We start from the raw sequence: 27,740 nt of genomic DNA, 5'->3' as shown, positions 1-27,740 counted from the left end.
ATAATAATAATAATAATAATAATAATAATAATAATAATAATAATAATAATAAAATCCTGGGGAGTTCAGAGTCATTTCCTGTTCAGGAATCTTATGTGATAATTTCTCCTCTCAGGGGAAATTATCTTCTGAATTCTCTTTCTCTTAGGCCAGAGTCCCCCCCGGCCCCCACATTACTAGGGGCACAAAAGGAGAGAGACTGCCCAGGGTCCCTGTGGGGCCTGTACTTTACCTGGGAACTTCTTATCAGATCTTGTGCCCACGATCTGCCTCCACACAACGCAACACACAACCGAACCATACACGTAACCACAAAGATAGAGGAAATAGAGAGTAGCAACCTGCTGCCCCAGTTAACAAACAAAACCCATGAAGCATGTGCTTATGCTCATATTCAAATGTTTTCATTCTATTGGCTACTGACTTTTGGTGGGGAAATCAGGTCTGGGTATGATAAGGAACAGAAAGATAAATGGAATGCAATACCCCCCACCTCACACACACCCCAGGGCTAAAAGTTTGCTGAAGAACCCACCCACAAAGTAGTAATTCACACATAGTAGTTAAAATTGGTGATCATGTCTTAGATTCCTATAGTGTGTTTTCTTCTGAGAATTCAAAGCATGTGTCCACCTTTGACCACATAGAGGTCTGGACTTCACTGAGTAGTAATTGAGAAGTCTAGAGTCTCCCTTTTTGGGGAGAAAATGAAGTCCAGAGGGTAAGTACTCTTCCAAAGGGGGGGGGGGTCACACCCAAGGGTCCTACTTCTACCAGGTTCTTTCCAATCATTTGATTATCTCCATCCCAGAAAAGTAGTGGCCAATTCCCATACATTCTGGGGAGTGGCAAGACTCTAAGACAATGAGGAAAGTTGGCCAGTTGGGCTCAATAATGTCTTCATTTTAGTTTGTGCAAACCTTGGCTTTCCCGCATTCTGTGGACTGGCAGGAGAATGGGGTGGGGATGGGTCAGATGTATCTCCTCCTTCACCCTTGCTGTTCAAATCTGTTCCACTCACTCACCTACGGAAGCTCTGAGGATGCAGGTAGAGAGGGTTGAACCGGTAGATGCTGGTGGTGAGGTTTGTATAATGTCTGCTGTCTGTGTTGCCAATACAAATGCCTAGACAGGGAAAATCAAGAGGATTGGGGCTTTATGGGAGCCACCAAGCCAAGGTAGTGGTGGGAGGTGGGCTGACTGGAAAGTTAGGACCTCTGGGTCAATAAGAATGTCACCTGGGCCCTCTTGGGAGACTACAGCTACCAATTTTTGTCCTTCAAGCTACCCATTCTCAAAACCTTACTAAAACATAATTTCAACCAGAAGCATGGAATCTCCTCCCCAGGACATTAGTGAGTTATCCCTTGAATGGTCCAGACTGAAGTGTCCTCTCTTCATGATGACCAGGGGGGCCAATACCTTCATTTTATACCCTTAGCTGGGCTATTTCAGAAACTGAGCACTCCAGAAATCTAGATATCAGTTCTTTATTGCTTTAGCTCTCCTTATATCACCCTAGCTCAGAAATGAATACCCTCCAGAGAGCTTTACTGCTATAAAATGCAGTCCTCTTAAAGTAGAACATAATTTCCCGTTATTTTCATCCTCTGAAGGATGACTTTGTCTTCCAAGAGTCAAACTTCAGGTTAAGAAAGTCCCAGGATAGTCTCAGTGTCTTGCTCCCTTGAAGGTAGTAGCAGCTCACCCCACGCTCCAGCTAGGGCTGGGACTTGTCCCCAGTGGGAGTGTTCTCTGAGAAAAGACCCTCTGAAGCACCAATTAAAGAATGATGGGATGATCTGAGATGTTAATTTGTGTTTTGTTCCATTTTCCACTCCTGGTTTCAAATGGGTAACTAGGCCCTTCAAACTCCTTGCTTTGGGGATTTCTACCAGTTGATGTCTGCCTATCTTTTTTCTGTAAAGGCCTAACCTTGTTAATGGGATTATGGTGGTTGCCCCAGAAGGGAGAGGGTAGCTCAGGGAGTCTTTGAGGGCCAAGAAAGAAGAATCGGGGACTAAGAGGGTCAGGATAGTGGAGACCCAGCCCTTGCTCTGTGGCAGGAGTTTGAGGAGGTGGCAGACCTCAGAGGGGACGGCTGCCTGGTATGCTCAGGGAGTTGGTGTCTTAGGTCCAGAGTCAAACAGGCCAGGAAATCAGAGGAAATCTCCAACCTGAAGTGACTTTCTAGCTAGGCCATGGATGTCCAAGGTAACTGCAAGGACCGATGACCACTGGCCAAGGGACTCCCATGCTATGTTGCTACCAAAGACCTCGAGGGCCTGATTCAAAATGAGGGTGGTGGTGGGGGTGCTTGGAGGCCTCAACAGTTCCTGAGGTTGAATTTCCTGAGGAGTTACAGCCAGATTTAAGTTGATTAAAAAACAAGGCTGCCCGTTTCACACCTGAGTTTGTGGATACAGAGCATCACTGTATGCTCCTTAAGGGCCCATTCCTAGCACAGAGGTGGGTCCGAAGTATGCGCTTAGAAAATGAGGGAATCCGGGGCACCTGGGTGGCTCAGCCAGTTAAGTGTCCAACTCTCGACTCCTGCTTTTGGTTCAGGTCATGATCTCAGGGTCCTGAGATCAAGCCCCACCTCAGGCTCCATGCTCAGCACAGAGTCTGCTTGTCCCTCTCTCTCCTCCCGCTTGCTCTTGCTCTCACTCTCTCTCTCAAATAAATAAACAAAATCTTAAAAAAAAAAAGCAAATGAGGGAATCCATGATTAAACCTAGATTTTGAAAAACCTGGTCTTAGAATTAGAGCATCTCCTCCTCACATCATGGACCAGAGATCCTCAAACTGTGGTCAGCCATCACCTGGTCTCAGAATCCCCTCGGGGATTTGTTAAAAAGGCAGATTCCGGGGTCCTCTCCAGATTTGGTTAGCCTGAGTCTTTGGGAGTGGGTCCAGGTAATCTGCATTTTAATAAGTTCCCTAGGTAATCCCCTTCCACTCTTAAATTGGAGAACCACTGTCTCCCCAGCATAGGTTTGGAAGGTAGGCTGGAAGACTAGGGAAGGGGCACAGAGGCACTGCTGCTGGGACTGGTCTGGGCTGGGAGAGAGGAAGGGGGTTCATGCCAATGGTATAGGCAGGGAGGCATTTCTGAGCTCTGTTGCTGAGCTGTTATCCTAGGATGGATCAGAACCAGCCTTGGAGAAACTTGGCCTCTCCTGTGGCTCCTCCAGAGGAGTGTGTGTGTGTGTGTGTGGTGGGGGGGTCTGGGCTGGGCTGATCCTTTCCTCCATGCCAGAGAGGCTGGCCTAGGTTAAGCTAGGACCCAGGCAGGACTGACCTAATTTATTGTTTCTGCTCTTTTCCTGTTTGCTTTTTGACTTCCACTCTGAGGGGAAAATACAGTTCTAGTCTCATCACGAGGGGAAGCAGCCAGATGTTTCCAGGCTGAACAGCTGGGGTGGAGGTGGGGCAGGAGACATTAGAGAGGAAATAGTTCTAGCCCCCACCTACCTCCAGCCACAGCTGATGAAGTCATTACCTGGGACAACAGTGCTGACTTCCGGGAAGATGGACTGTATGGTCTGGCGGAGCAGCTGGTAGCCCAAGGCCTGATGATCGGAGGGGCTGACAGGGAGGGGGTCAAAGGCAGTCAACACGTGGAATTGGACCCGGTTGTCAGCCACAATGTTCTTGACGAGGTCTAGGACCTTGAGGGAGCAAACAGAGGGAGTTTGAGTTCTTACTATCTGCTATCCAAGTACCATAGGAATTGAAATAGCCCTGATTCCTCTCCAGCAAGGCAGCGCCTTGGAGTTTACAGGGGAGCTCATTTTTTGCACTGGGACCTCAATTTCAGCCGACTGGCTGTAGGAGATGGAAGAGTTGGGTTTTCCTGGTAAGCAATCTACAGCACGGTAGACTGAAGTTAAATGTTCAGGAGGCTTGCCTTACAGCCACGAGGCAGGCAGGGAATTGGAAAATCAGGAAATCATGTGTCCTTCCTCTCAGGCTGTGAGTCATGGGCCGGGTGGAATGTAGAAGACACAGCAGAAAGGGGAACACGACCATCTTGAGGCAGGGTGACAGATGTGATGACCTCACTTCAACCTGGCAGTGTCAGACAGTTGAGGAAAGGGTCACACACTTTTCTTCCTCCTCTCTGGGCATCCCTGCTTCCTGTTTGTAACCAACTGCCGTGGAGCCAGGAAGATGAGCTCAACACAGACAAAAAGTCAGGAGTTGGGGGACTGGTATTCAAGTTTTCTCTTTGCCTCCTTTCCTCAGGAAGGAACCTGAGGAAGCTCCTAGAAAATTCAGTCTGAAACAACTAGAGCTGAATCCAGCACAAGTCCTGGTCCCAGGCAGGACGTAGACCAGACCCTGATGATCAGGTCGCATGGAGACATGTGGGAATGGACCAGGAGGCTGGCTTAGGGGGGCCCCCCAGCCCTCCCCACCAGTCTCGACCCATCTGATCAGCAGTTGCTTTGGAACTGCCTCTGCCCTAGAGGGGTGTCCCATAGCTGAGGCTTTGTGTGCATGCCCCTCTCCTGCTCACTGTGTCTTCTCCATCCATTTCATGTCCTTCCTTCAAATTCTGGCTCAAAATCCACACCACTAAGGAATCCATCTTAATGAACACTGTCCCCTTTCGGGCCGTGCTCTACACCACCTCAGCCTGTATGTGCTTTGGAGGCACATCCTTGTGAAGTCAAAGACCAGGTTCAGATACCCAGCCCAGCGACACTAACTGTATAATCCTGGACCAAGTTACTTCATGAGCCAACTCCCTCTATTTTTATTGGTTCATATCTTTTAAATTTCTTTTTTCTTTTTTTTAAGATTTTATTTATTTATTTTGACAGAGAGAGACAAAGCGAGAGAGGGAACACAAGCAGGGGGAGTGGGAGAGGGAGAAGCAGGCTTCCCCATGGAGCAGGGAGACCGAAGCGGGGCTTGATCCCAGGACCCTGGGATCATGACCTGAGCCAAAGGCTGATGCTTAATGACTGAGCCACCCAGGCGCCCCTTTATCTTTTAGATTTCTTGTATCCAGCATCCATTGCATGCCTTTTATGTTCCTGGTCCTATTAGAAATAAGGTAGCCCCTCCTCTTGCATCAGGACCTAAGAGTTAGTGGGAAATCTGAGCTCTTGTGGCCTCTCATGGAGGGTGGGGTCCCATCTGTGTGCCCTCTTCAGTTTCTGGAGGCAGGAATGTTCAAGTAATTTGGGACAGGGGTCAGCAGGCATAGTCCCAACCCACCTTATAAGGGATGACTGGGAACCTCCCAGTTGGTTGAAGGTACATCAAGACTATGCACTAATTCATGTGTTAAAGGATTTAGGACAGAAGTGCTGGAGTGAAAATAAGCTCTGATAAGTGAGTTGTCCACCCCCACCCCCAACTAACCCAAGGGAATTTGGTTTGGCTCAATGGTGGTTTCTAAGCCAGAAATAGGACCCTCATTCCTTTCCAGACTCAGCTCCTAGCATGCTTCTAGGGGACACTGTCATGAAAAGGGGTACTCTTGAGATAATGCCCCCCCCATACAGGTGAGGGGGAGGGACTCGTGAACGAACGGTAAGAGGGACCTCAAAGGTTACTTTAGCGCACATCAGTCTCTCATTGCTCTGAGTTTCTACAGCCCTTACAGCGCATTCTCATAATGTGATGTTTTCCCTCTGCTTTATGTGTAGATATGTTTTCCCTGGAGTGAATGATACATTTTGTTGAAGGCAAGGACAAGGGATACCAAAAACACTGGTAAGGACTTTAGAGTTAGAGTTAGCAAGTCCAGCCTCCATCCCATTTTAGGGCAAGGCCTCTCTGGGGGAGAGTGGGGATAACACCCACGACAGACTGTCATCCAGCCTGTGCTCGAATGCTTCCGTGGTGGAAGGCTCACCATCATGTGTTATCATCCATTCTGCCTTTGAACAACTGGGTTATGAATGTTTTCTTTAGAAGGAACTGAGATATGGCTTCCTGTAGCATCTCACCCCTCTCCCTTTTTTATTTTACATACTTTATATCCTCCATGGGATACAGTATATACGAGGCGGGTCAGTGACATTTCATCTCTGTTGAAATTAGGGGCCTGTGTCCTTGCTGCCTGGAGGCTGCTCCTGTTCTAGGTCTCTGTTCTATGTCAGGTCCCAGGGTAAATGTCACCTCAGAGGACTGACTCTCTGTTCCAACCCCCATCCCACAGTCACTTTGTGACACAACATCCTATGATTTTCTTTCTTTTTTTTTTTTTTTTAAAGATTTTATTTATTTGACAGAGACACAGCAAGAGTGGAACACAAGCAGGGGGAGTGGGAGAGGGAGAAGCAGGCTCCCCCCTGAGCAGGGAGCCCGATGCGGGGCTGGATCCCAGGACCCTGGGATCATGACCTGAGCTGAAGGCAGACGCTCAACAACTGAGCCACCCAGGCGCCCCCATCCTATGATTTTCTTTATGGTACTTGCCTCTTAAAAAATCAACTTGGTCATGTATTTGATCACTTGCTTATTGCTGTCCCTTCCCCACTAGAACATCAGTGCCATCAGGATGGGAATCTTTGCTATCTGGCTCACCATTCTCCCAAGTGCTTAGAAGAATGTCTAGCCCATAGTAGCCACTTAGTAAACACTTGGTGAAGCAATGAATGAAGAAAGGAAGGAATCTTCTGTACCTCACTCTAGAGAGGTGGCCATCATTCACCCCTTGAGAAGCTCATTACCATCCAAGGTGCCATATTCCCCAACTCTCCTTCAAGTGGGGGCTTCCTGAAACATCTCCCAGTGATCTTATTTTTACTCTTTGAGGCCCATTCAGAACAAACCTTCTACAGGGTAGCCTATGACATTTCTGAAGACTGTTCCTCACACAAAGGTGCTGCAGACTTCTCTACACCCACGACATGGGAGACACCAGTTAGAGATGGAGGAAGAGGGTTCTGGGAACTGTTCATGCTCCTGCTGGATCAAGCCCAAGGCCCTGTACCCTTGGCCTTCAGACCAGCAGTGTCTGAGGATGGGACCCGATGCTTGGAAAGGGGGCACAGGGGGAAGGGAGGGACCAGAACAAAAGGGTGCTGAGGGCTTTCAGATGCTGGAGGCTTTCCATTCCTCACTGGGCAGGCAGGCGGGATGGGCCCAGGGATTTCATGAGTAGACTGGGAAGGAAGGCCACTCTGGTGGGGGACCAGAGAGGAGGGAAGAGTGCCAGAAGCTGGGGAGATGAAAGCCCCAGCTGGTGGAAAACAGCCCTTGGAAAGGGCATGGAGTTGGAATGAGACTGGAAAAAAACTGGTAGAAAGAAGTTCAATGGGGGGAATTCAGTGATTTCCTGGCCCCGTGATCCTCCAGGGAGAGGACAAAGGTTGGCACTCGATGAAAAGCAGCAGAGCCCAGGACTCACACTGGTCCCAGCTTCCCCCGAATGCTGGGTGACGCTGGGCTGGCCATCAATCCATCCCCCCGCCCCCCTGCAGTGAGGGGTGTGCCTCCCACCTTGTGTGAGGAGAAACAAAACCCTCCAGGGTGAAGAACTTAGGGAGAAAGGACCACAGAAGTCTAAGTGTGGCTGACCCTTGAGGATCTGCACCAGACACTCAGGGAACACCACCTGCCCTTAACCCTGCTTAATTCTGGAATGTACTAGTCATTCCATAGTTGTTGGGTTGCCTCTTGAGATCATTTTTTGAAGGATTAGATTTGCCTTTTGAACTCTTTTTTAGCTCAACCTGCTGTTTAAATAAGCTAGCCTTTCCTGCAGATGCCAAACATTCTGCACAATGGCTACTCAAGCATGTATCTTTCGGCTCACATGTCACTTCCCCGGGGAAGTCTTGCCTGACCCTACACGAGGTCTGGTTCCCTGTTATGTCCTCCACTAGCACCTGGTCCCTCTCTGTCATCACAGCTTGCAATTACGCACTGATTTTAATCATTTTTAAAATTGATGTTTGTAGCAGGCCACTGCCAGGCTGTCCACGATCCTCTTTACTTCTAATTTTATACATCCTTCCTGTGGGATTTTATTGACTCTAGAGGTTTCATTTATGTTAATAACACTCCAGCCTGTATCTCTAGTTCATTCTCTCTCCAGACCCGAGGTATTTATAATTGCCTATTTATAATGTATAAGCGTCTCAAACTTCTCAACCATTATACTTCTCTATGAACGTGCTCTACTTCCTGAACTCTTCATCTTGGTTAAAGGCTTCAGCACCTGGCCAACTATGCAGGTTAAAACCCTTGGAGCTGTCCCCCGCCTTTCTGTCTCCCCTTACCCATGACACACGACATTCTGCTGAACCCATGTCTCCTACCCTGGCACGTGCCTTCTCCACCCCATCACCTCTGCTCGGTCTGCTGCCTGAGAGGCTATCACAGCTTCCCAACTGTCTCTTCCTACGCTGGCACCTCCTCTGCATTGCCACCAGCACCATCTCCCCAGAAGCACATCTGAGGACATCACCACCCCGTTCGAAGACCTCTCACGGTTCCCTCTGTCCACGGCACGCAAGGCCCTGAGCCCCATGCTCCAACTCCATTTTCACTGCCTGCCACTTCCGCCTGGTCTGTCCTCCTCTTTAGCCTTACTTTACTTTAGCCTGACTCTGAATGCCTGGTTTCTAGCAAAGTCCTGTTTGTCCTTTACATCACAGCTCAAATTTCTAGTGGTCAGAAAGCACTTCTGGATCCTCAAAGGCAGTGACAGTCCCCTTCTCTGCACTGGTCCTTCGGCAGTTTGTTCATCCTGAATCATTTTGATCGTGGTCTGAGGGTGTGGTGGTTCTGGAGCTAGACTGTTAGATGTGTCATCTTGGGCATGTCACTTACCTGCTTTTTTGATCTGTGCCTCAGTTTCCCTGTTAAATAAGGATGATCATAGGGCCGTCGTGGGCATTAAACGAGCATGCATATACCTTAGAACAGTGCCACACATCAAGCGAGCCTGTGGGATGTGTCTGCTACTAATATTATCATTTATCAGACTCAAAGTTCCCATGAACCAGAAGTCTCCTATCCTAGCCAGCTTCCTGGAAACCTCCGAAGAAGGTTGAACAAATGCTGTTGAATGAACCAACCAATGTTGGTTGAAAAATGGTGGCTGGCCAGCCCTGGGATGGCAACTACACCCAGATCCTGAGCATCACACATCCCCGATTGTGAACCCGTGGCTGGGAACGGAAGTCACGCACCTCCTGGACAGTCTGCACAGGGTGAATCCGGATGTTGATTATGGCCTGGGCCACCGGGGGGATGACATTCACCTGGAGAGAGAACCACAAACCCTGGCCTGAGCCACATGTGCTCCCCGCCCCAGGTAAGGCCAACGACCACCAGCAGAGAAAGAGGAAGCCGATTTGATTGAAAGGCGCAGGGCTCCATTTTCGGTGGGCCCCTTGTCTTCCTGCGGCCCTTGACAGGTGGTTATGTTCAGAGCTAGAGAGGTGTCTCTACACTAGGCCAGACTTCCATGCTTCTTGGTCGTGGACGGGGTCACAGAGAGCTGCTCAGAGCGAGACTGATTTCTCCGGGACCACGCAGACCTCTCTCTCCTGACCCCATGCAGCGTCCTGGGCGGTCTTCCGCGTGCGCTCTCTTCCCGGGGCGCCCAGGCCATCCCTGCCGCCATTAGTGCTCACTCAGGACAGGGCACCCTGAGCCACTGCAGGCCCCCATCACGCTGTGCTTGATCCCCGAAGGGGGCGAGGATGGTGATTTCCCACATCTAATTGCAAAATTTGACTCCATTCTCTGCCCGCCCAGGAAGAACCCAAGACTAACTGGAGACAAGAGTTAGGCTCTGAGTGGATTTTTTCCTTAGAGGCCGTGAGAGAACAGACTCCCTGACTCTGACTCTTTCTTTGAGCTGGTATGGTGCAAAAAAGCACCAGAGCAGGGGCAGGAGGGCTGGGCTGTTACAAATTAGCTGTGGGATTTTGCATAATTATAACCTGTTTGTGCCTCTGTTTCCCGACTGGCAATTGGGGTGATGGTACCAGGAGGGCTGTGAGCAGGATCAAGTGGAGTGACAAATGTGACAGTATTCTGGACAGATAAAACGGCATTCACATGCAAGGACACGGTATTCTTATTTCGGGGAACATTCTAGGCAGCTGGTGAAGACAGCTTGGGCCCGGCGGACATACTGGACACTCCTGTCAGTGATGCTGGGGTTAACTGAGGTGCCATTCATTGTACTCAACCTGCGCTCCAAGTGACCAGAGCTCCACAAGGCCACCCAGTAAGCTAGGTGCATGGCGCTCCCTAAAGTAGTGCTGGTGGTACTGGTAGTCACTGGACCAGTCTCACTTCTCTCAAGATTTCAGAAAGGCCTAGGCCCAGGCTACCCAGGGTGGCTGTGGCTTGTTCCTTTAAACAGAGATGCCCCTTCATGGCCAATCCAACTGGAAGTAGACCAATTTGCCAAAAAGTAGTTCTTGGAGAAGAAAAATCTATCAAAGTAATAATTCACTCGAAATTTATTTCTACAAGTGAACTTCATATAGAATTGATGTCTGTTCAGATTACCCAGTATTTAATGTGTTTTGGGAAATGACTAATATATGCCTTTAGGTGTTGTATATATCACAAATGTTATTATAGACTTTATAAATGGTGGGCGAGTTTCTCTCTTTTGACTCAGGGTAGCACGAGGGGAAAATACATTAATCATTCATTAAATCTGTTAGGTGGATCAATCTTCCAAAGTATGGTGAAGAATAACCAAAAGATCCTTGATGATAGAAAAGTTAGAACCTTTAGTCTACCTGACCAAATGCTAGGTAAATATTTAACATGTTGAATGAGTATTGTTCAGAAAAATTAACTCCCAAATAACTCCCCTTCATACCAGTATCAGGGTTGTTTTTTTTGAAGGGGTACAGACCCAAGAAAACTGAGAGGGGCCATGGACACCTCCTAAAATACACATATACAAAATCTGACCAGCAGTTTCAGAGGGTTTGTAGACCTCAGTTAGAACAATTGCTCTTGAGGATTACCCATCTGGTATCACTGAACAGTTCAGCACTGGGCCTTCCTATTATTCAAATTGAATTCAGAGAAGGAAGAAGGGGCCGGGAGATAAAGCCAAAGGATGGAGAGGTGGGTGGACAGTGAGGAAAAGGTGTAGAGGAGATCCAGGAGATGTTACCTTGACTCCTGCATTGAACATGGTGAGTGCCGTGGTGGTCCTGACCAGCGCATTGGTTATGTAATTCCTCTCCATTAACCTAAAGCAAAAGGATGAAGGTCAGACATTAGGAAGAACTGTCCAACGTGGAGAAAGAACGGGTTGGAAGATCACCCACTTTCCTGAATCTTGGAGATCTTTAAGACTAGGAGGGACATCCTCTATATGAATTAGATGTAGCATCTGGTGGCAAAGGGATGATTAGTCAGGCCCAGTTAAGTCAAGGAGAGGGGACTGGGTAGGTTTGGGTTGGAGGATGAGAAGAAGGAAAGGTAAAACTTTACCTGCTTACAAGCGGCCCAAATAGCCACAGGTTGCTCAAGATAATATTGGCAGGGAAGGAGAACTGAAAGGGAAAGAATGAGATCAGCAGGATTTCAGAGGGGTCAGCATAACAGGGTCACTATAACCGAGGCCTGGGTCTCTCCCTGCTTTAGATCTGCCTTGAGGGCCCTCAGTGGTAGCCTCGAGTGAGGATGAGTGGGAACCAGCTCCCAAAGAGTGCCTGGGTGTGTCAGGTCTTAGGGTCTCAGAGAAGCACTAACACCCCTGGGAAGAAGTCAGATCCTTGCGCCTCGGCTCAGCCTCTGGCTGAAAATAGGTGAGCATGTGCACAGCACTGGTCAGCACTGGGCCTCTCTACTACTCTGGAAGCTACTTTTCTGCCACCCTTTCTTCCTCTGCCATAGACGACCAGTACGGGAGATGCCTTTTCCCACCTCATGTGCCAGTTCCTGCAACGTCATTTTCAATGGGCCGCTTCCAAACATGTTCGGCATTGGTGTCTGTTCCAGGCTGGAAGAGAAATGGAGTTCTCAAGACTTCCCCAACCCCCATTAAAGATCAGCGATCTGAAGGGAAGAAGGAGGGAGACAGAATTTTTCAACAGGTCTGGCCAGGAGGTGTCCTATTCAACTTCTATCACCTCCACCGATCCACCTGTTTGGAGACCTCAACGCACAAGCGGGACCACCTCTAGTCCATCAGCAGAAGCTGTCCCTGTCTACCAAGTCCAAGCAGGTACCCCGACTCTCATGTCACTTACCACACTGTAGCAGAATTATCAGTCTCTGTGGCTAACTGTGAGTTCCTTGAGGAAAGGGACTGTCTGTTTCTTTCCACTGCTGTATGCCGACCCCTGGCACAAAGCCTTAAGCATTGGTAATCAGTTACGTCTTTAACTGAATTAATATACTTCTTCCCACTTTGCTAAGAAAAGCCAGCTGGAGGGAAGCTTTGCTGTGACAGACCCTTCTGTGCTCACCCACAGCCTGCAGCCCTTATGTCCTCACCTAGCTTTCATGGGTCAGCTCTTGCTTGCAATAAGGGTAGATCCTTCTCTGACCTCTAATCCCTGCCTGGGTACTGGTGGCTCTGTCCTCCCCGCGGCCTCCATCGTGGCTTCTCAGCTCAGCTTCAGGGCAGGAAGCTTAGCCCCTTCAAACTCAAAGTGGGAAAGTACCAGGTCTTCCATCCCGAGTCTGGCAAGGGAGAGGGGCCCGTGTTGCTTACCGGCTGACGGCGGCTGCGAGGATGCCGATGCTTGTCTCCTTTGGGGGAGCTGAGGAGTGGCCTGGAGTCATGTTTACTTCCAGCCTGAGGTTAATCGAACCCTTCTCTGAGACTGCAATCCTGTAGGAGAGGATCAGAGAGGGCCCTCCTGACTTCCTCCCACCTTGAATTGTCCCAAGGGCCCAGAGGTCTGCCTGCACAGTGGTCTGGTTGTCTAGGAGATTGGCTTCATGCTGCTTAAAAAAAATTGACACTAGAGGAGAAAGGGAAAGGGGAGCCCAAACCTGGTTGACATTCAGGGCCAGGGGAATAAAATAAAGAGTTGCCTCAGTATGGCTTACAGACACCACGCTGGGGTCATCTGACATGGGGTGAGAACACCTTCCAAGGTAGGGGGTGGGGTACTTTACTCACATGGCAAAGGGCTTCTTGAGGTGGGGAATGAAACCATCCAAGATGAAGTTACCCTCGTCCACAATGAAGGCTAGCTTGATATCCCTTGCCTGTAGCAGGGCTGAGATCTTCTGAGCCCCATTCTGCCCTGACACCTGCAGACATTAAACCCATGGCCACAGTCCTTCTTAGCCAGACCTCCAATAGCGAACAGAGACCCATTCAACATAGCTGGGGGCTCCAGAACCTCCCTGCTCAGCCTCCTTCCTGGGGGGGGGGTGGGGGTGGAGGGGGAGGGCAAGGGGCCTAGACAATCCTGCTTCACAGGACCCTGGAATGTCACAGCTGGAGAGCCAAACCGCCCTCATTTTACATATGAAGAGACTGGGACCCATGGAATGAAGTGACTGGCCCAGGGTCAAAGTAGGTGACATCACTGGAAATAAAACACTGATTCCTTGCTCCCTGTTGGTTCTCTTTCCATCACACCCATATTTCTCAAAGTGTCATTGATGCAACACCTACCTGCTTCAGATATGACCAGGGAGTTTGTTAAAAAATTCAGATCTATGCCTATCACTAAATGAAAGAAGCCGATCTGAAAAGGCTATATAGTGGATGAGTCCAACTATATGATATTCTGGAAAAGGCAAAACTATGGAGACAGTAAAAAAAGAATCCATGGTTTCCAGGGGTTGGGGGAGGGAGAGAGGGATGAATAGGTGGAGCACAGAGGACTTTTAGGGCAGTGAAACTACTGTGTGAAACTATAATGTTGGACCCCTGTCACTATACAATTGACCAAGCCCATAGAATGGATGCCAAGAGTAAACCCTAATGTAAACTAGGGCTTTGGGTAATTATGATGTATCAATGTAGGTTCATCAGTTATAACAAATACCCCCCTGCTGGGGATGCTGATAATGGGGAAGGTTGTGCATGTGTGGTGTGGGTGTAAGGGAAGTCTCTACACCTTCTCAATTTTGCTGTGAACCTAAAACTGCTCTAAAAAATAAAACCTTTTAAAAACAAATTCAGATCTATGGCACAGGGTCCGGGAATCTGCATTTTGGTCCAGGGCCTTAGATAGTTCTGGCACATAGATACCCAAGAATTGGCAACCTCCCACACCATATTCTGGAGACCCTGCAGCTGGGGAGCAAATTGGGCTAGAGTGAAACTCCCCCCCGCGCCCCCAAACAGAGGTCCTAGAGATGGTTTATAGGGGGAGGAGGCTCTACCTCTTCATCATGGCCCAGAGCAATAAAGAAGGATCTTCGGGGGATGTAGTCTCTGTTCAGCAGGAGCTCCAGGGCCTGCAGGATTGCCTGGGGGAAGAAGCAGAAGGGAAGAGGGAGAATCAGGGCATCAGTGACAGTCAGCTGCCTGCATTAGGGCTGGTGGGGCTAGCATCGGACACTCTCTTTATTTTTTTTTTTTAAAGAATTTATTTATTTATTTGACAGAGAGAGAGACAGCGAGAGCAGGAACACAAGCAGGGGAGCGGGAGAGGGAGAAGCAGTCTTCCTGCGGAGCAGGGAGCCCGATGCGGGGCTCGATCCCAGGACCCTGGGATCATGACCTGAGCCGAAGGCAGATGCTTAATGATTGAGTCACCCAGGCACCCCTGGAGACTCTCTTTAAAGAGAACAAATTCAGGGCACCTGGGTGGCTCAGTTGGTTAAGCGACAGCCTTCGGCTCAGGTCATGATCCTGGAGTCCCAGGATCGAGTCCCGCATCGGGCTCCCTGCTCGGCAGGGAGTCTGCTTCTCCCTCTGACCCTCCTCCCTCTCATGCTCTCTGTCTCTCATTCTCTCTGTCTCAGATAAATAAATAAAATCTTTAAAAAAAAAAAAAAAAGAAAAAAGAGAGAGAAAAAAAAGAGAACAAATTCAAGTGGCCCTGGGGGGATGGGAGGTGAGGAAGCTTAGCTCCTTTACCAGCTGGAGAAAAACATAAATGTATCAGTGCAGAGCTGAAAGGGTCTCTGGAGATCATCTACTCTAGTCCTTGTTTCACAGCTGAGAAATCAAGACCCAGAAAAGGACAGTGACCAAGTGGTGGCTGGAACCCAGGGCTCCTGGAGCCAAGGTTCTTTCTACCATAACCTCCCGTCTCCCGGGGGGTCAGCTGAGGATCCTCATCCTGGGTGACTCTTTAGGGCCCCCGGGCAGATGGAACAAAGCATTTCAGACCATCAGAGAGTTCTTGTTGTCCAGTGTGCCTCGGCCATGGATGAAGCCATCACGCTCCAAGCCAGAGAACGGGGGCACCTCCCAGCCTTCGTCAGGGGCGGGCACCACGTCACTGTGCGCCATTAGCATGTAGGGCTGCAAGCTAGGGTCTGAGCCTCGGACAGTGAGCAGGTGGCTGTACTCTCCTATGACTTCATGCCGGATAAAGCTGGTTTTGAAAACTGTTGGAAAGACTAGGGACAAAGGGATGACAAGCAGGGAGAGAGAAAGCCAGATTTAACAATTTCCTTTGGTTTTCCTACCATTTAATAGAAAATGTTTACCCCCGTACCCCTTTTTGAAAGCATGCAGCGTCCTACAGGAAGCCTTCTGGAACAAAGACAGTGTGATTCCTGATTTGCCTGGACAATCTCTAAAATTCCTCTTCCTCATATTTTAATGTGCTACTACTATGTAATAATGGGCACATCAAGATTCCATCATGGTGACAGCTGATAGATCAAGATCTGGCTTGGTCTGACCTGTAATAAGTTATCACTAGTATATGCTACCAGGCTATACCGATGAGGAGTGTGTTAAATTTTAAATATAGTAGTCCCCAATAGCCAAATTACTTGGAACCAAACATGACCCTTATATTAAAAAAAAAAAGAGAGAAAGAGAGAAAAACCTTTTTTTACTTGAAAAATAATATAAAATAATATTCCTACTGTGTGTGTCATATGGAGAGAAGATTGCCCTGTCTAGCACAAGGCCACACTTCTGCGTGCAGGTATGGATGTTCTCAGGGTCACTCAGGTTACAGATAGTGTTAGAGAGGGGGCTACTTGCTGTACCTAGGTCAGCTCCTCCCAGCCCTGACAACTTTGGAGGGGGTGTTTTTTCTTTGATTTAGGAAGAGGGCCTCACTACTCTCCATGAGCTTTTCATATGAGGACTAGGGAGTCCCAAGTCTCCTTCTTCTTCTTGACCCATCCCTTCTTCGGGTCACGTGGGGGTGAGGAGCTGATATGGCAGCTCATAGTTGCTGATGGCCTCGAAGCTCAGAAACGGGTCAGTAAAGAATCTGGGGAAAGACCCGGGTGGGTGGAGTGTGTACATAGGTGTGTAGGTGTGTGTACGGAGGTAGTTGGGAGGAGCATGGGGTATAGTTCTGGAAACTTGCACAGGAAGAAGGAATTCCTAGTCCTACCTTTTTTTTCTTTTTTAATTTGAGTATAGTTGACACAAATGTTCCCTTAGTTTTTGGTATACAACTTACTGATTTGACAGGTTTATATATGATGCTGTCTTCACCACACGCGGAGCTACCATCTGTCCTGATACATGGCTATTAGAATATCATGACTATATTCCTTATGCTGTGCCTTTTATTTCCTTTCCTCATCCTACCTTTTGATTCTATCTTATTTATTGACTGTTACATATCTAGGGCAAAGGTCGGGAGAGTTCAAACTCCAACCCAACAGCTACGTGCTTTAGTTTTTCAAAGGTCCAATAAATCTAGTCTCTACTCTGCCTCCATTCTGACTCCTGGGGAGCTTCTCTTCCTCCCCACTGTGTGTAAACTCAAAATAGGCCCACAGCAATTTGACTGTCCTCTGGTCAGTAACAAAAGCTTCTTCATCTCCTTGTAAAAGAACTGTGTCTGCAGGGCTATGCTCTACCCCCCCCGCCCCCCCGCCCCCCAACGCCAGCTTGTGGCTGACCTGTACGAATGTATTCTCCAAACTCAGCCAGGGCTGTTGCATTAACGTTCTCGGGGCTGAAAGATACTGTTGGAATCCGGATGGCACCTGTCAGGGGCGTATAGAGATGTGAGATTACAGATGATAACAACCATTGGTTTTCCCACAGCCCTCTGTGCACAGAGAGTTCTTTCAAATTCAGGATCTTATTGTGGAGGGCAGAACAATCCTATGAGGTAGGCACTGCTATTTTCTTTAATTTGAAGGTGGGAAAACAAGTTTAGAGGGGTTAAGTATGCTGCTCAGGACTGTCCTGAAATAAGCAGCAGAACTGGGATTTAAGCCCAGGTCTTTCAGGTTTGTTTAGACTAATATGGTTCTTCTTCTTTTTTTAAAATTTATTTGACGAGAGAGAGAGAGAGAGAGAGAGAGAGAGAGAGCCAGCGGGGGAGGGGCAGAGGGAGAGGGAGAAGACTCCAAGCAACTCCGCAGGGAGCCCAATGTGGGGCTCGATCCTAGGACCCCGGGATCATGACCTGAGCCGAAGACAGACACTTAACTGACTGAGCCTAATATGGTTCTTAAAATAAAGTCCTATGTTCACGATAGCATTATTACAATAGCCAGTATAAGAAAAACAAACGGAGTGTCCATCAATATATGAATGGATAAAGATATGGTACATCATTGAACACCAATAAATTCTGCCAAATTGTTTTCCCAAAAGTTTGGAGCAATTCATGTTCCCACCAGCAGGGCATGTGAGTGCCAGAACACACCTCCACACGCTGAGAGTTACCCACCTTTTGCACAGTTTGCCCTGTGGGTGGATAAAAAAATGAGATGCTGTTGGTGTTTGCATTTTCAGTTCCCTGACCTCCAAGGCAGCTGAGCGTCTCTTCATATGGCCATTTGCATTTCCTCTGCTGTGAACTGCCAGGCTCAGTCACTCAAGCAAGCTCCTTAATCTTTCTGCCTGTTTTATTTTCTTTCTGTTGGGCATTAAGACCTACATCTGGGGCTGTTGTGAGGACCAAGTTAACACTGTAGAGAGCTCAGAACTGTGCCTAACGTGCTGTTAAGGGCTGAATTAATGCTGGCTTTAAAAAGGTCTATTTGTGGGGCGCCTGGGTGGTTCAGTGGTTAAGCGTCTGCCTTTGGCTCAGGTCATGATCCCAGGGTCTTAGGATTGAGTCCTGCACTGGGCTCCTTGCTGGGCGGGGAGCCTGCTTCCCCCTCCGCCTGCCGCTCTCTCTGCTTGTGCTCTCTCTCCTTTCTCTCTCTCTGACAAATAAATAAATCTTTAAAAAAAATATAATGGTCTATTAGCTATATTCATAGTTGCTTGGATTTACCCAGAAGATCTCCAGAAGGATACAAAGGAAGCTAATACAAGTAGCTACCTCTGTGTATTTGTGGGGGTGAGAAAATGGTGGTGGTTGGTGGGGAATGGGGCCACCAAGGCAGGGTGGGACCTATACACCCGCCCCACCCCCCCACAGACTCTTTCACTATTTTGGGTTTTGTTTTAACTATGTGAATGTACTACCTATCCAGAAATAAAGGAAACATTTTTTAATTGGCAAAAAAAAAAAAAAAAAAGATATGGTACATATATATATACAGAATGGAATATTACTCAGCTACAAAAAGTGAAACCTCACCATCTGTGACAGCATAGATGGACCTAGAGGGTATTATGCTAACCAAAAAGTCAGACAGAGAAAGACAAACAGCATATGATTTTACTCCTGTGTGGAATCTGAAAGAAAGAAAGAAAGAAAGAAAGAAAGAAGCTAAACAAATAAACAAAATAAAACAAACTTATAAATACAGAGGACAGACTAGTGGTTAATAGAGAAGGGGGTCAACCGTGTGTGATGGAGGGTAACTAGACCTGTGGTGATCACCTCTCAATTATGTCAAATATACAGATGTCAAATTATAAAGCTGTACACCTGAAACTTTTATAATAATAATAAAAAGAGTTAAAAAAAGAAAATAAATTCCAAGATGGGGGTGGGGTGGGAGGAGGTGGACAGGAGTAGATTTTGGACCCTGACCCTAAGTGGGAAGCTGCTATAAATTGCTTCTAAGCCTTACTCTGCCGATGAAACCATCATCCCTTCGATGAACCAGAGAAGCCCACTATCCTGGGTCCCTACATGAATGAGGCTTTGTGTGCAGAGAGTAGATTTATTCCTTATGGACTGGCTCATCCAGAGTCTCACTGATCTCTCAGCCAGGGTCAGCCTTTTGGGCACATGATACCTGGGAAGGGGCGGATTTAGAAGCTTCCAAACAAACTCCTCAGTCCTAAATAATCTCATCTACTTTACCCAGATGTCTTAGTTCCTGAATTGCTTTTAGGTTTATCCCTTTGAGCCCTGAAGGCTTTACACTTTAAAGAGATCCATTACTATATGCAAACACCTATGGGAGGGGAAATGCAATAAATTATGAGAATATCTGATTAGATATCCCAAACCACAGTGGGAAGAACAAATGCACCTAGGCAGTGCATTTATCAAGGGAGGGCCTCTGCAAGACAAGCTTACCTCTGTTATCAGTTTTGTTTTTTTTCTTTTTGTGGTCTCTTTCGTTTATCTTTTTAAAATTTTTTATTGTTATGTTAATCACCATACATTACATCATTAGTTTTTGATGTAGTGTTCCATGATTCATTGTTTGTGCATAACACCCAGTGCTGCATGCAGAACGTGCCCTCCTTAATACCCATCACCAGGCTAACCCATCCCCCCCCACCCCCCTCCCCTCTAGAACCCTCAGTTTGTTTTTCAGAGTCCATCGTCTATCATGGTTCGTCTCCCCCTCCGATTTCCCCCCCTTCATTCTTCCCTGACATCAGTTTTTCTAAGGATTGAGCCTGCATCACAGCTCACCACATAGATGGGGAAGTCAAGGTTCAAAAAGATGAATCTATAGGAGATAAACTCAAAATCTGAACTGAAATGTTTTGCCTCAAGGCATGTGGCTATATATATATATATATATATGCCATACAAATAGATATAGGCCATATAGCCATGTGGTTATAAGATCCCTACTTTGGGTTCTTTAAATAAGAAAGCTTTTGCTTTCTTCTGGGTGAAAAGACTCTGGGGTGAGCAGCTGCCCGCTGGCTTTCAGAGAACTCACTATTTGTGCTGTGCTTTGGAAAAGCTCTGCACTGACTCCAGACCAATCGTTCAGGCACATGTACAATTTATATTCAATCACCGGGGCTAGCATTGGGTCCCTGCATCTGCCTGCACATGTTTATGTAGGCAGTTTCTTTTAATCCATTATTTAATGAAAGGGAAAAGACTGGAAAAGGGCTAAGCCCGGTGGTGGGGAGGATCTCATTATCCCAGAGGATCTAGCCCTCAACAGAACTTTTCCTCTTTTCTCCCGGAAAATGCAGACTGAGAAGGCAAATGAGTTCTTAACCTTGGTTTGAGGTCTAGGGGAGAGAGGTCTGTTAATTAGGAGAGGAAATTTGGAACATGTCACGCCCCTTTTTGGAGTCCTTTGCAGCTGGGTGGATCCTACAGGGTGGATCTTACAAGGGATAGATGTTATCACCCAGTGCTCACTCCTTGCTGTGGGGTCCCCGGGGAGGCTCATTTAATTTCCCTCCACTGTTGATTAAGATAATTTAGTCTTAAGATATCACAGAGATTTAACAGAAGTGAAAACTTTCTAAGGTTCAAAGTACAAACAAAAGCTATTGCAATACTGAGGCAAAGCAGGGGGTAGGCTGGGTGATGGCCAAGGCAACAGGGGTGATGGTGGAAGCTAGAGAAGGTTCCGGGAGAGGCAGGGAACACCCGAGTCCCCAGAAGCCAGGTCTGGGGCAAGAGTGGCGTCCCCGAGCCCGGGCACGAGGTGCTGGCACTCGGGCTAGGGCTGGTCTGGGGAATGTGGTTGGGCTCCAGTTCCAGTAATGGACCCTCTGCGGTGGGAGTGGGGCGGCACGGGTTGGCCCGAGGGGACAGGGACTTACGTTTGGGCATAGCTGGGCGAAGGGGACCAGGCTCACCTTTCAGCGCTTCCTTCATCGCGAAGCGCTCGCCTGGGCTGAACTGAGAAGGGATTTGCGGCGCCCGCTGATGCCCCTGGCCCTTCAGGCCCTTCGATCTGGAGACTGTGGAGATACCTAGCAGCAGCACAGCCGCCAGAGCCAGCACGCAGACACACTGCGGAGCCATGCTTCTCTCCGCTTTGCAGCTGGAGTTTACAAGCTCTTGTTTGTCGTCCTGTCACAGCTCCAATTCCCGCAACTGCCTTAGTCCCACCCTAGCCCCAGGCCTGACCAATCGCTGCTTGCCCTGGGGTTGAGAACCACCCAATCGGCGGGACGGCTCCGCCCAGGTCCGCAGGGCATTTCGGGAGTGGTCGTTTCTCCAGCTGCGGCAGGCAGAAGTAGAGCAGAGGTGAGGGCTCCAGGTAGACGGTAGGTCTTCTGTGTGCTTGATCTTCCGCTTTGAGATTCTCAGAAATCCCTTGCTGTATGACAGGCCAATTAAAGCGGGGAGAGGCAAAATAAAATCAGCAAAGCGTATCAGACCTTAATCTGCTTCTCACTTCTGAAGTTTAGAACTTGATTACCATCCCCCCGGATATGGTGGGGGAGGTTTCCTGGTCCCTGGCTTTATTTAATCTGAAATTGAAACAGTATTCCTCCATTTATAGACGTTGCTTTGAATGATCAGTTCAGAGGGCTTGCCCCAGTTTAGGAATTCGCTGAAAGTGGTTTAGAGATTAATGTAAACACTGCATTTTTGGGGGGGAATTGGAGAGGCAGATGAACCATGAGAGACTACGGACTTTGAGAAACAAACAGGGTTTTAGAGGGGAGGGGGGAGGGGGATTGGTTAGCCCGGTGATGGGTATTAAGGAGGGCACTGCTGCATGGAGCACTGGGTGTGATAGGAAGACAGTGGATCGTGGATCACCACATCAAAAACCAATGATGTATGGTGACTAACATAACATAATAAAATTAAAACAAACAAACAAACAAAGAACACTGCATTTTTGCAACTCTAGGCAGGTACATGAAGACTGAAGGATTTTGAGAAAGATTGTGTTTTAATAATTTTGATGTATTTAATAAACTGAAATTTTATAAATAGCTATTTGTCCTATGAAGGATAATTTTGGAAAAAAAGAAAATTGTGGCACAGAGAATAAAATTAGATTTATTGGAGCCAGAAAAAACCCATTCCTTTCATATCCCTTGATGCAATTTAATCCACCACCAGTCACAAAGTTTAGAATTCTCTAGAAAAAAATCAATAGTAGGGCTGTATAGCTACTCATTCCCAAAGCTGCAAATTTACACTCCTGGTGTTTGCCAAAACTCAGAGAAGGAGTGCTTTGTTCCCTTTCGGGAATCCTACTTAAAATAATCATCATCATCATCATCATCATCATCATCATCATCATCCCAAACAAAAAACTGCAATCATATATTTACTTTTCAATAGCAATCTAAAAACAGTATTATGAAACATTTCACACATACTGAAAGGTGTAAAGAATTAATATAATGAACATTTCTGTATTCACCACCCAGCTTAAGATCTAGAACATTAAAAATAGAGTTGAAATGAGTTTTTGTAAAAGTGTAACATTGGGGGTGCCTGGTGGCTCAGTTGGTTAATTATCTGACTCTTGATCTTGGCTTGGGTCATGATCTCAGAGTTGTGGGATTGAGCCCTAGGCTCACCGGGGAATCTGCTTGAGATTCTCCCTCTCCCTCTCTCTCTGTCCCTCCCTGATAAATATGTAAATATTTTTTAAAAAGTGTGAACATTAGCAGAATTTTTAATACAAAGTGGCTTAATTTCTACCAAATTTCAAAAAAATTTTTTTAAAGATTTTTATTTATTTATTTGAGAGAGAGTGAGAGAGATCACAGAGGTAGAGGGAAAAGTAGGCTTCCTGCTGAATGTGGAGCCAGACGCAGGGCTCAATCCCAGGATGCTTAACCAACTGAGCCACCCAGGTACTCCCAAATCTCAAAAGTTTTATGATTTTAAAATTAATATACATTTAGGCCCTTGTGAATTATTTGAAGAATACAATAAAATATAAAGAAAACAAATCATGCTTCTTACATGGCTAGTCCTTTTTGTTTTCTTGCTAATAAATCTTTATTTCAAGGTCATACATATATTTTGATGTCTCACCTTTTAAAGTTTTAAACTTTTGTCTTTTTTTTTTTTAAAGATTTTATTAATTTATTTGAGAGAGAGAGAATGAGAGAGCACATGAGAGGGGGGAGGGTCAGAGGGAGAAGCAGGCTCCCCGCTGAGCAGGGAGCCCGATGCGGGACTCGATCCCGGACTCCAGGATCATGACCTGAGCCGAAGGCAGTCGCTTAACCAACTGAGCCACCCAGGCGCCCTAAACTTTTGTCTTTTATACGAAAAATAAAAAATCATATCCAGAGATATTAACTCATAATATGTTGATGTGTTATTCAACCTTTTTTTATGCCCTCAAATACTCATATATAAGGTGTGTCTTTTTTATTTTTATTTTTTTTACAAGGTTAATAAGGCTTTAATTTCACACAGACACACAAAACCCTATGTATAATTTAAAAAGGAAACAAAAGTAAGTAAAAATGATAAAGGATATAGAGGACAGTTCTGCTAAAACACAAAGTGCAGCTCCATACAAAACAACATAAGGAATCAGAATCAAGTCACTCTGAACACAAAGAAAAAAAGTCACTCCACAAGTAATGTGGCTAAAGCTCCCAGCAAATTTCATTAGGTGAAGTGTAGGAAACTTACACCCATTTCTCTCTTTATAGCATAAGTAAACAACACTGACAACAGGCCAGAGGACTAGGGATAGAAGGACAAGCTCAGAGAGGGATGGAACCTGGAGATGAGAGGTGTGTGGTCTCACTCTCCAAATCCCCTCAGTTCTTGAAATAGGCCAAATCAGTTGTTTGCTCTTCATTGTCTGACATTTGACCTACTGAATTTGGGTCTTGATCCGGACCCTCATCCCCTTTCGCTAGTGAACACGCCTGTACTTCAAACCTCTTAAAATGAACTTTAAGAAAAGTCCAATGTTACTGGGGCGCCTGGGTGGCTCAGTCAATTAAGCATCTACCTCTTGGTTTTGGGTCGGGTCATGATCTCGGGGTCCTGGGATCAGCCCTGTGTTGTGCTCCTCGCTCAGCGTGGAGTATGCTTGTCCGTCTCCCTCTGCTCCTTCCCCTGCTCTCTCTCTCTCTCTGGAATGAATAAATAAAATCTTACCCAAAATGGGAATGCAAGCTGGTGCAGCCACTCTGGAAAACAGTATGGAGTTTCCTCAAAAAGTTGAAAATAGAGCTACCATACGATCCAGCAATTGCACTACTGGGTATTTACCTCAAAGATAGAAATGTAGTGATCTGAAGGGGTACATGCACCCCTATGTTTATAGCAGCAATGTCCACAATAGCCAAACTATGGAAAGAGCCAAGATGTCCATCAACAGATGAATGGATAAAGAAGATGTGGTGTGTATACATATATATATGTACATATATATATATGTATACACACATACATACATACACACACACAATGGAATATTATGTAGCCATCAAAAAACCCACACAAAATCTTGCCATTTGCAACGACGTGGATGGAACTAAAGGGTATTATGCTAAGTGAAATAAGTCAATCAGAGGAAGACATGTATCATATGACCTCACTTATATGAGGAATTCTTAATCTCAGGAAACAAACTAAGGGTTGCTGGAGTGGTGGAGGGTGGGAGGGATGGGGTGGCTGGGTGATAGACACTGGGGAGTGTATGTGCTACAGTAAACGCTGTGAATTGTGTAAGACTGTTGAATCACAGACCTGTACCTCTGAAACATATAATACATTATGTGTTAAAAAAAAAAAAGATAGTAGGAAGGGAGAAATGAAGGGGGGACTCGGAGGGGGAGATGAACCATGAGAGACTATGGACTCTGAGAAACAAACTGAAGGTTTTAGAGGGGAGGGGAGTGAGGGAATTGGTTAGCCTGGTGATGGGTATTAAAGAGGGCATATATTGGGGCGCCTGGGTGGCTCAGTCCTTAAGTGTCTGCCTTCAGCTCAGGTCATGATACCAGGGTCCTGGGATCGAGTCCCATATCGGGCTCCCTGCTCGGCGGGAAGCCTGTTTCTCCCTCTCCCGCTCCCCCTGCTTGTGTTCCCTCTCTTGCTGTGTCTCTCTCTCTGTCAAATAAATAAATAAATAAATAAATAAATAAATAAATAAATAAATAAATAAATAAATAAATAAATAAAGAGGGCATGTATTGAATGGAGCACTGGGTGCTTTACGTAAACAATAAATCGTGGAACACTACATCAAAAACTAATGATGTAATATATGGTGATTAACATAACATAATAAAAAAAAAATCTTACCAAAAAAAGTCCAGTGTTACTAAATCAATTGCTTATATTCATATTGGCATGCTTTTTATTAAAAATTTCAAAACCTCAGACATATAGCACATGTGGAAAAAAATAATTTACTGTGTGTAAATATGATACAAGAGACAAGACTTCCTTAAGTCTAGTAATCAAAGCATGCTGTAAAGGAGTCAATGATGTGGTGACATACAGCAAAAAAATTGTCACAAAACTCTCAAGGCCTAACAAACTACAGTTTCCCAATAAAATGTATGTTTTTCAGGTGTTAATAAGACATACCGATAGAGACAAAATTAAAGTTTTGAGGTAATGCATTAGAAAGATGTTAGGTGGCAGAAATCTGTCCAGATGTGGTACATGTTTAAAGAGAGCGTTACTCAGTGTTAAAGCAAGATGGGGAGGAGGAAAAGGACATACCTGTGTTTTGGGGACATTTTTATGTGACTTGCATCTGGTACTGGGTTGTTGATTTTTCTCAAAGTCTCCATACGTATACAATGCACTTGGAAGATGTAGCTTTGTTTCCCTGATTGAAATGGAAAGACTGCTCAAAGGAGGGGGTCAATTAAATCAAACAGGGCGGAGGGGGGTGGGGTTTGGATGACTAAGTAAGGACATCCACTGCAGTTATTTCAGAGGACAAAGAAAGAGGGAGAAAGAATATATTTATTTGGTTTAATATAATCTCTTTTCAGTAGATCACAAATGAGTTTAAAAACACCTTTTTTTTTCTGTATGCTTCCAACCCCCATGCTCTCTCTACACTTATAACACTCAACTACATAGAGACGCTGCCCCAAATCTCTTCAATTTAGGTGTTTCCAATGTGTCTGTTTTAAAATGAAACAGATGCATACTATATACAAAGTTCTATATTTTGCTTCATTCCTTTAGCTTATATTAAAAACACTTCCCTGAATTTGAATATTCTTTAAATTCTCTTACCATGTAGCATTTGATACTCAATATATACAATGAATGTGTAAAGCAAATAACATGACCACCTCTGCAAAGATCAATAATGTTAAAGGTATATGTGTATCCTAGTGCCTCTATTTTCCATTCCCTGCTCTAGGTAACCACTACCTGAAATGGTGCGTGTCTGAGTGTGCTTTAAATCATTCTACCACATATATGATTATGAGAAAGAGAGAGAAAGAGAGAGAGTTTGGCTTTGCTTGCTTTTATAAAAGTGACAGCATGCTTTTCATCTTTTCATAGTCTTTGCTTTTTTCACTCTAGCAGGAGTTTGTGGGATTCGTCCAGACTGTTATATCTAACTGCAGTCTATTCACATTCACTATACATGATGCTGCATCCATTCTCAAATACATAAGTACTTATTGTACATGTGTCCTAAGCCACAGGGGAGAGAGAGTCTCTGAGGTTTATATCTATAAGTGGAAATGTTGGGTTGTAGTATACGTGAATGTTCAGCTTTATAGGATAATGCTAAATTATTTTCCAAAGCGATTGAACTAGTTTATACTCCCTTCAGTAAGCTGTGCTTAGTATATGAGTTCCTATTGCTTCATATTCTGCATATTCTGACCAGTGCTTGGCATTTCAGATGTCTTAATTTTGCCCATTTAGTGGCTGGAAAATGATATCTCATTGTGGTATTAATTTGTACTTCCAGTTTAGTAAGGACTTTAAGCATCTTCTCATATGCTTATTTGATATGCTTGTTTTCTCAGTAAAATTACTATCTCTGTCTGTTGCCTATTTTTATTTTGAATCGTTTGTCTTATTGGCTTTTAGGAGTTTCTGTATATTAAATACTAATATTTTGTCAGTTATACTTATGTTGCAAATATTTCTATCCGTTTGTGTCATATATTTTCACATTATGGTCTTTTGCAGAACTAAAGTCTTAATTTTCATGTAGGTGAATTTATCACTTTTAAAAAATCATTAATACTTTTTGTTTATTATTTATTAAGTCTCTAGTTCAAGGTCATAAATATATTTCAATATGTTATCTTTTAAAATGTTTAAACTTTTACAGTAAAGTTCTTAATCCATCTGGAATTGACTTTTGTAAGGGGTATAAGATCAGGGTCTAATTTTATTTTTTTTCCAATTAGATAACCAATTTTCCCAACACCATTCTTTAAATAGTCTGCCCTTTCCTCAGAGATCTGCAGGGCCAGCTCTGTCATTTACTATGTTTTCATACGTGAAAGGGCCTGTTATTGGGCTATTTTTTTTGCATTGGTTTCTTTGTTTATTTCTATGCTAATATGACTAACTTAGTTATTATAGCTTTAAAATATGTCTCCATACCAGGCAGAACACATTTCTCTCTTAGTCTGTTAATGTAATGAATCACATTAATAA

The 27,740-nt window shown here is 45.7% G+C and overlaps 1 protein-coding gene and 1 long non-coding RNA gene across 4 annotated transcripts in view; one reads left to right on the top strand and one right to left on the bottom strand.

Annotated features, from left to right (window-relative positions):
- PM20D1 (peptidase M20 domain containing 1) overlaps window positions 1-21,304 on the bottom strand; it is a 25,229-nt gene extending 3,925 nt beyond the window's left edge. Inside the window, exons 1-12 of one of the 2 annotated variants that reach the window (XM_035010202.1) lie at window positions 20,996-21,304; window positions 16,975-17,061; window positions 15,266-15,498; window positions 14,311-14,397; window positions 13,091-13,224; window positions 12,677-12,796; window positions 11,884-11,959; window positions 11,449-11,510; window positions 11,126-11,204; window positions 9,165-9,236; window positions 3,478-3,674; window positions 1,026-1,125 (exon numbers count right to left, since the gene is read on the bottom strand). In XM_035010202.1, the coding sequence (XP_034866093.1) occupies window positions 1,026-1,125; window positions 3,478-3,674; window positions 9,165-9,236; window positions 11,126-11,204; window positions 11,449-11,510; window positions 11,884-11,959; window positions 12,677-12,796; window positions 13,091-13,224; window positions 14,311-14,397; window positions 15,266-15,498; window positions 16,975-17,061; window positions 20,996-21,164 (1,416 nt within the window). In that variant the 5' untranslated portion in view covers window positions 21,165-21,304. The remainder of the gene's footprint in view (window positions 1-1,025; window positions 1,126-3,477; window positions 3,675-9,164; window positions 9,237-11,125; window positions 11,205-11,448; window positions 11,511-11,883; window positions 11,960-12,676; window positions 12,797-13,090; window positions 13,225-14,310; window positions 14,398-15,265; window positions 15,499-16,974; window positions 17,062-20,995) is intronic. The other variant, XM_035010201.1, reaches the window with a different exon arrangement.
- Window positions 21,305-21,329: 25 nt separating this feature from the next.
- LOC118014135 overlaps window positions 21,330-27,740 on the top strand; it is a 22,051-nt gene continuing 15,640 nt past the window's right edge. For both annotated transcript variants that reach the window (XR_004680212.1, XR_004680213.1), the window contains exon 1: window positions 21,330-21,409. This is a non-coding gene — a long non-coding RNA (uncharacterized LOC118014135). The remainder of the gene's footprint in view (window positions 21,410-27,740) is intronic.

Source organism: Mirounga leonina, unplaced genomic scaffold (assembly GCF_011800145.1).
Source record: "Mirounga leonina isolate KUSES-001 unplaced genomic scaffold, KU_Mleo_1.0 Mir_154, whole genome shotgun sequence".
NCBI classification, from domain to species: domain Eukaryota; kingdom Metazoa; phylum Chordata; class Mammalia; order Carnivora; family Phocidae; genus Mirounga; species Mirounga leonina.
Note: the sequence above shows the minus strand (reverse complement) of the source record. Positions and strands in the feature narration are given on the sequence as shown.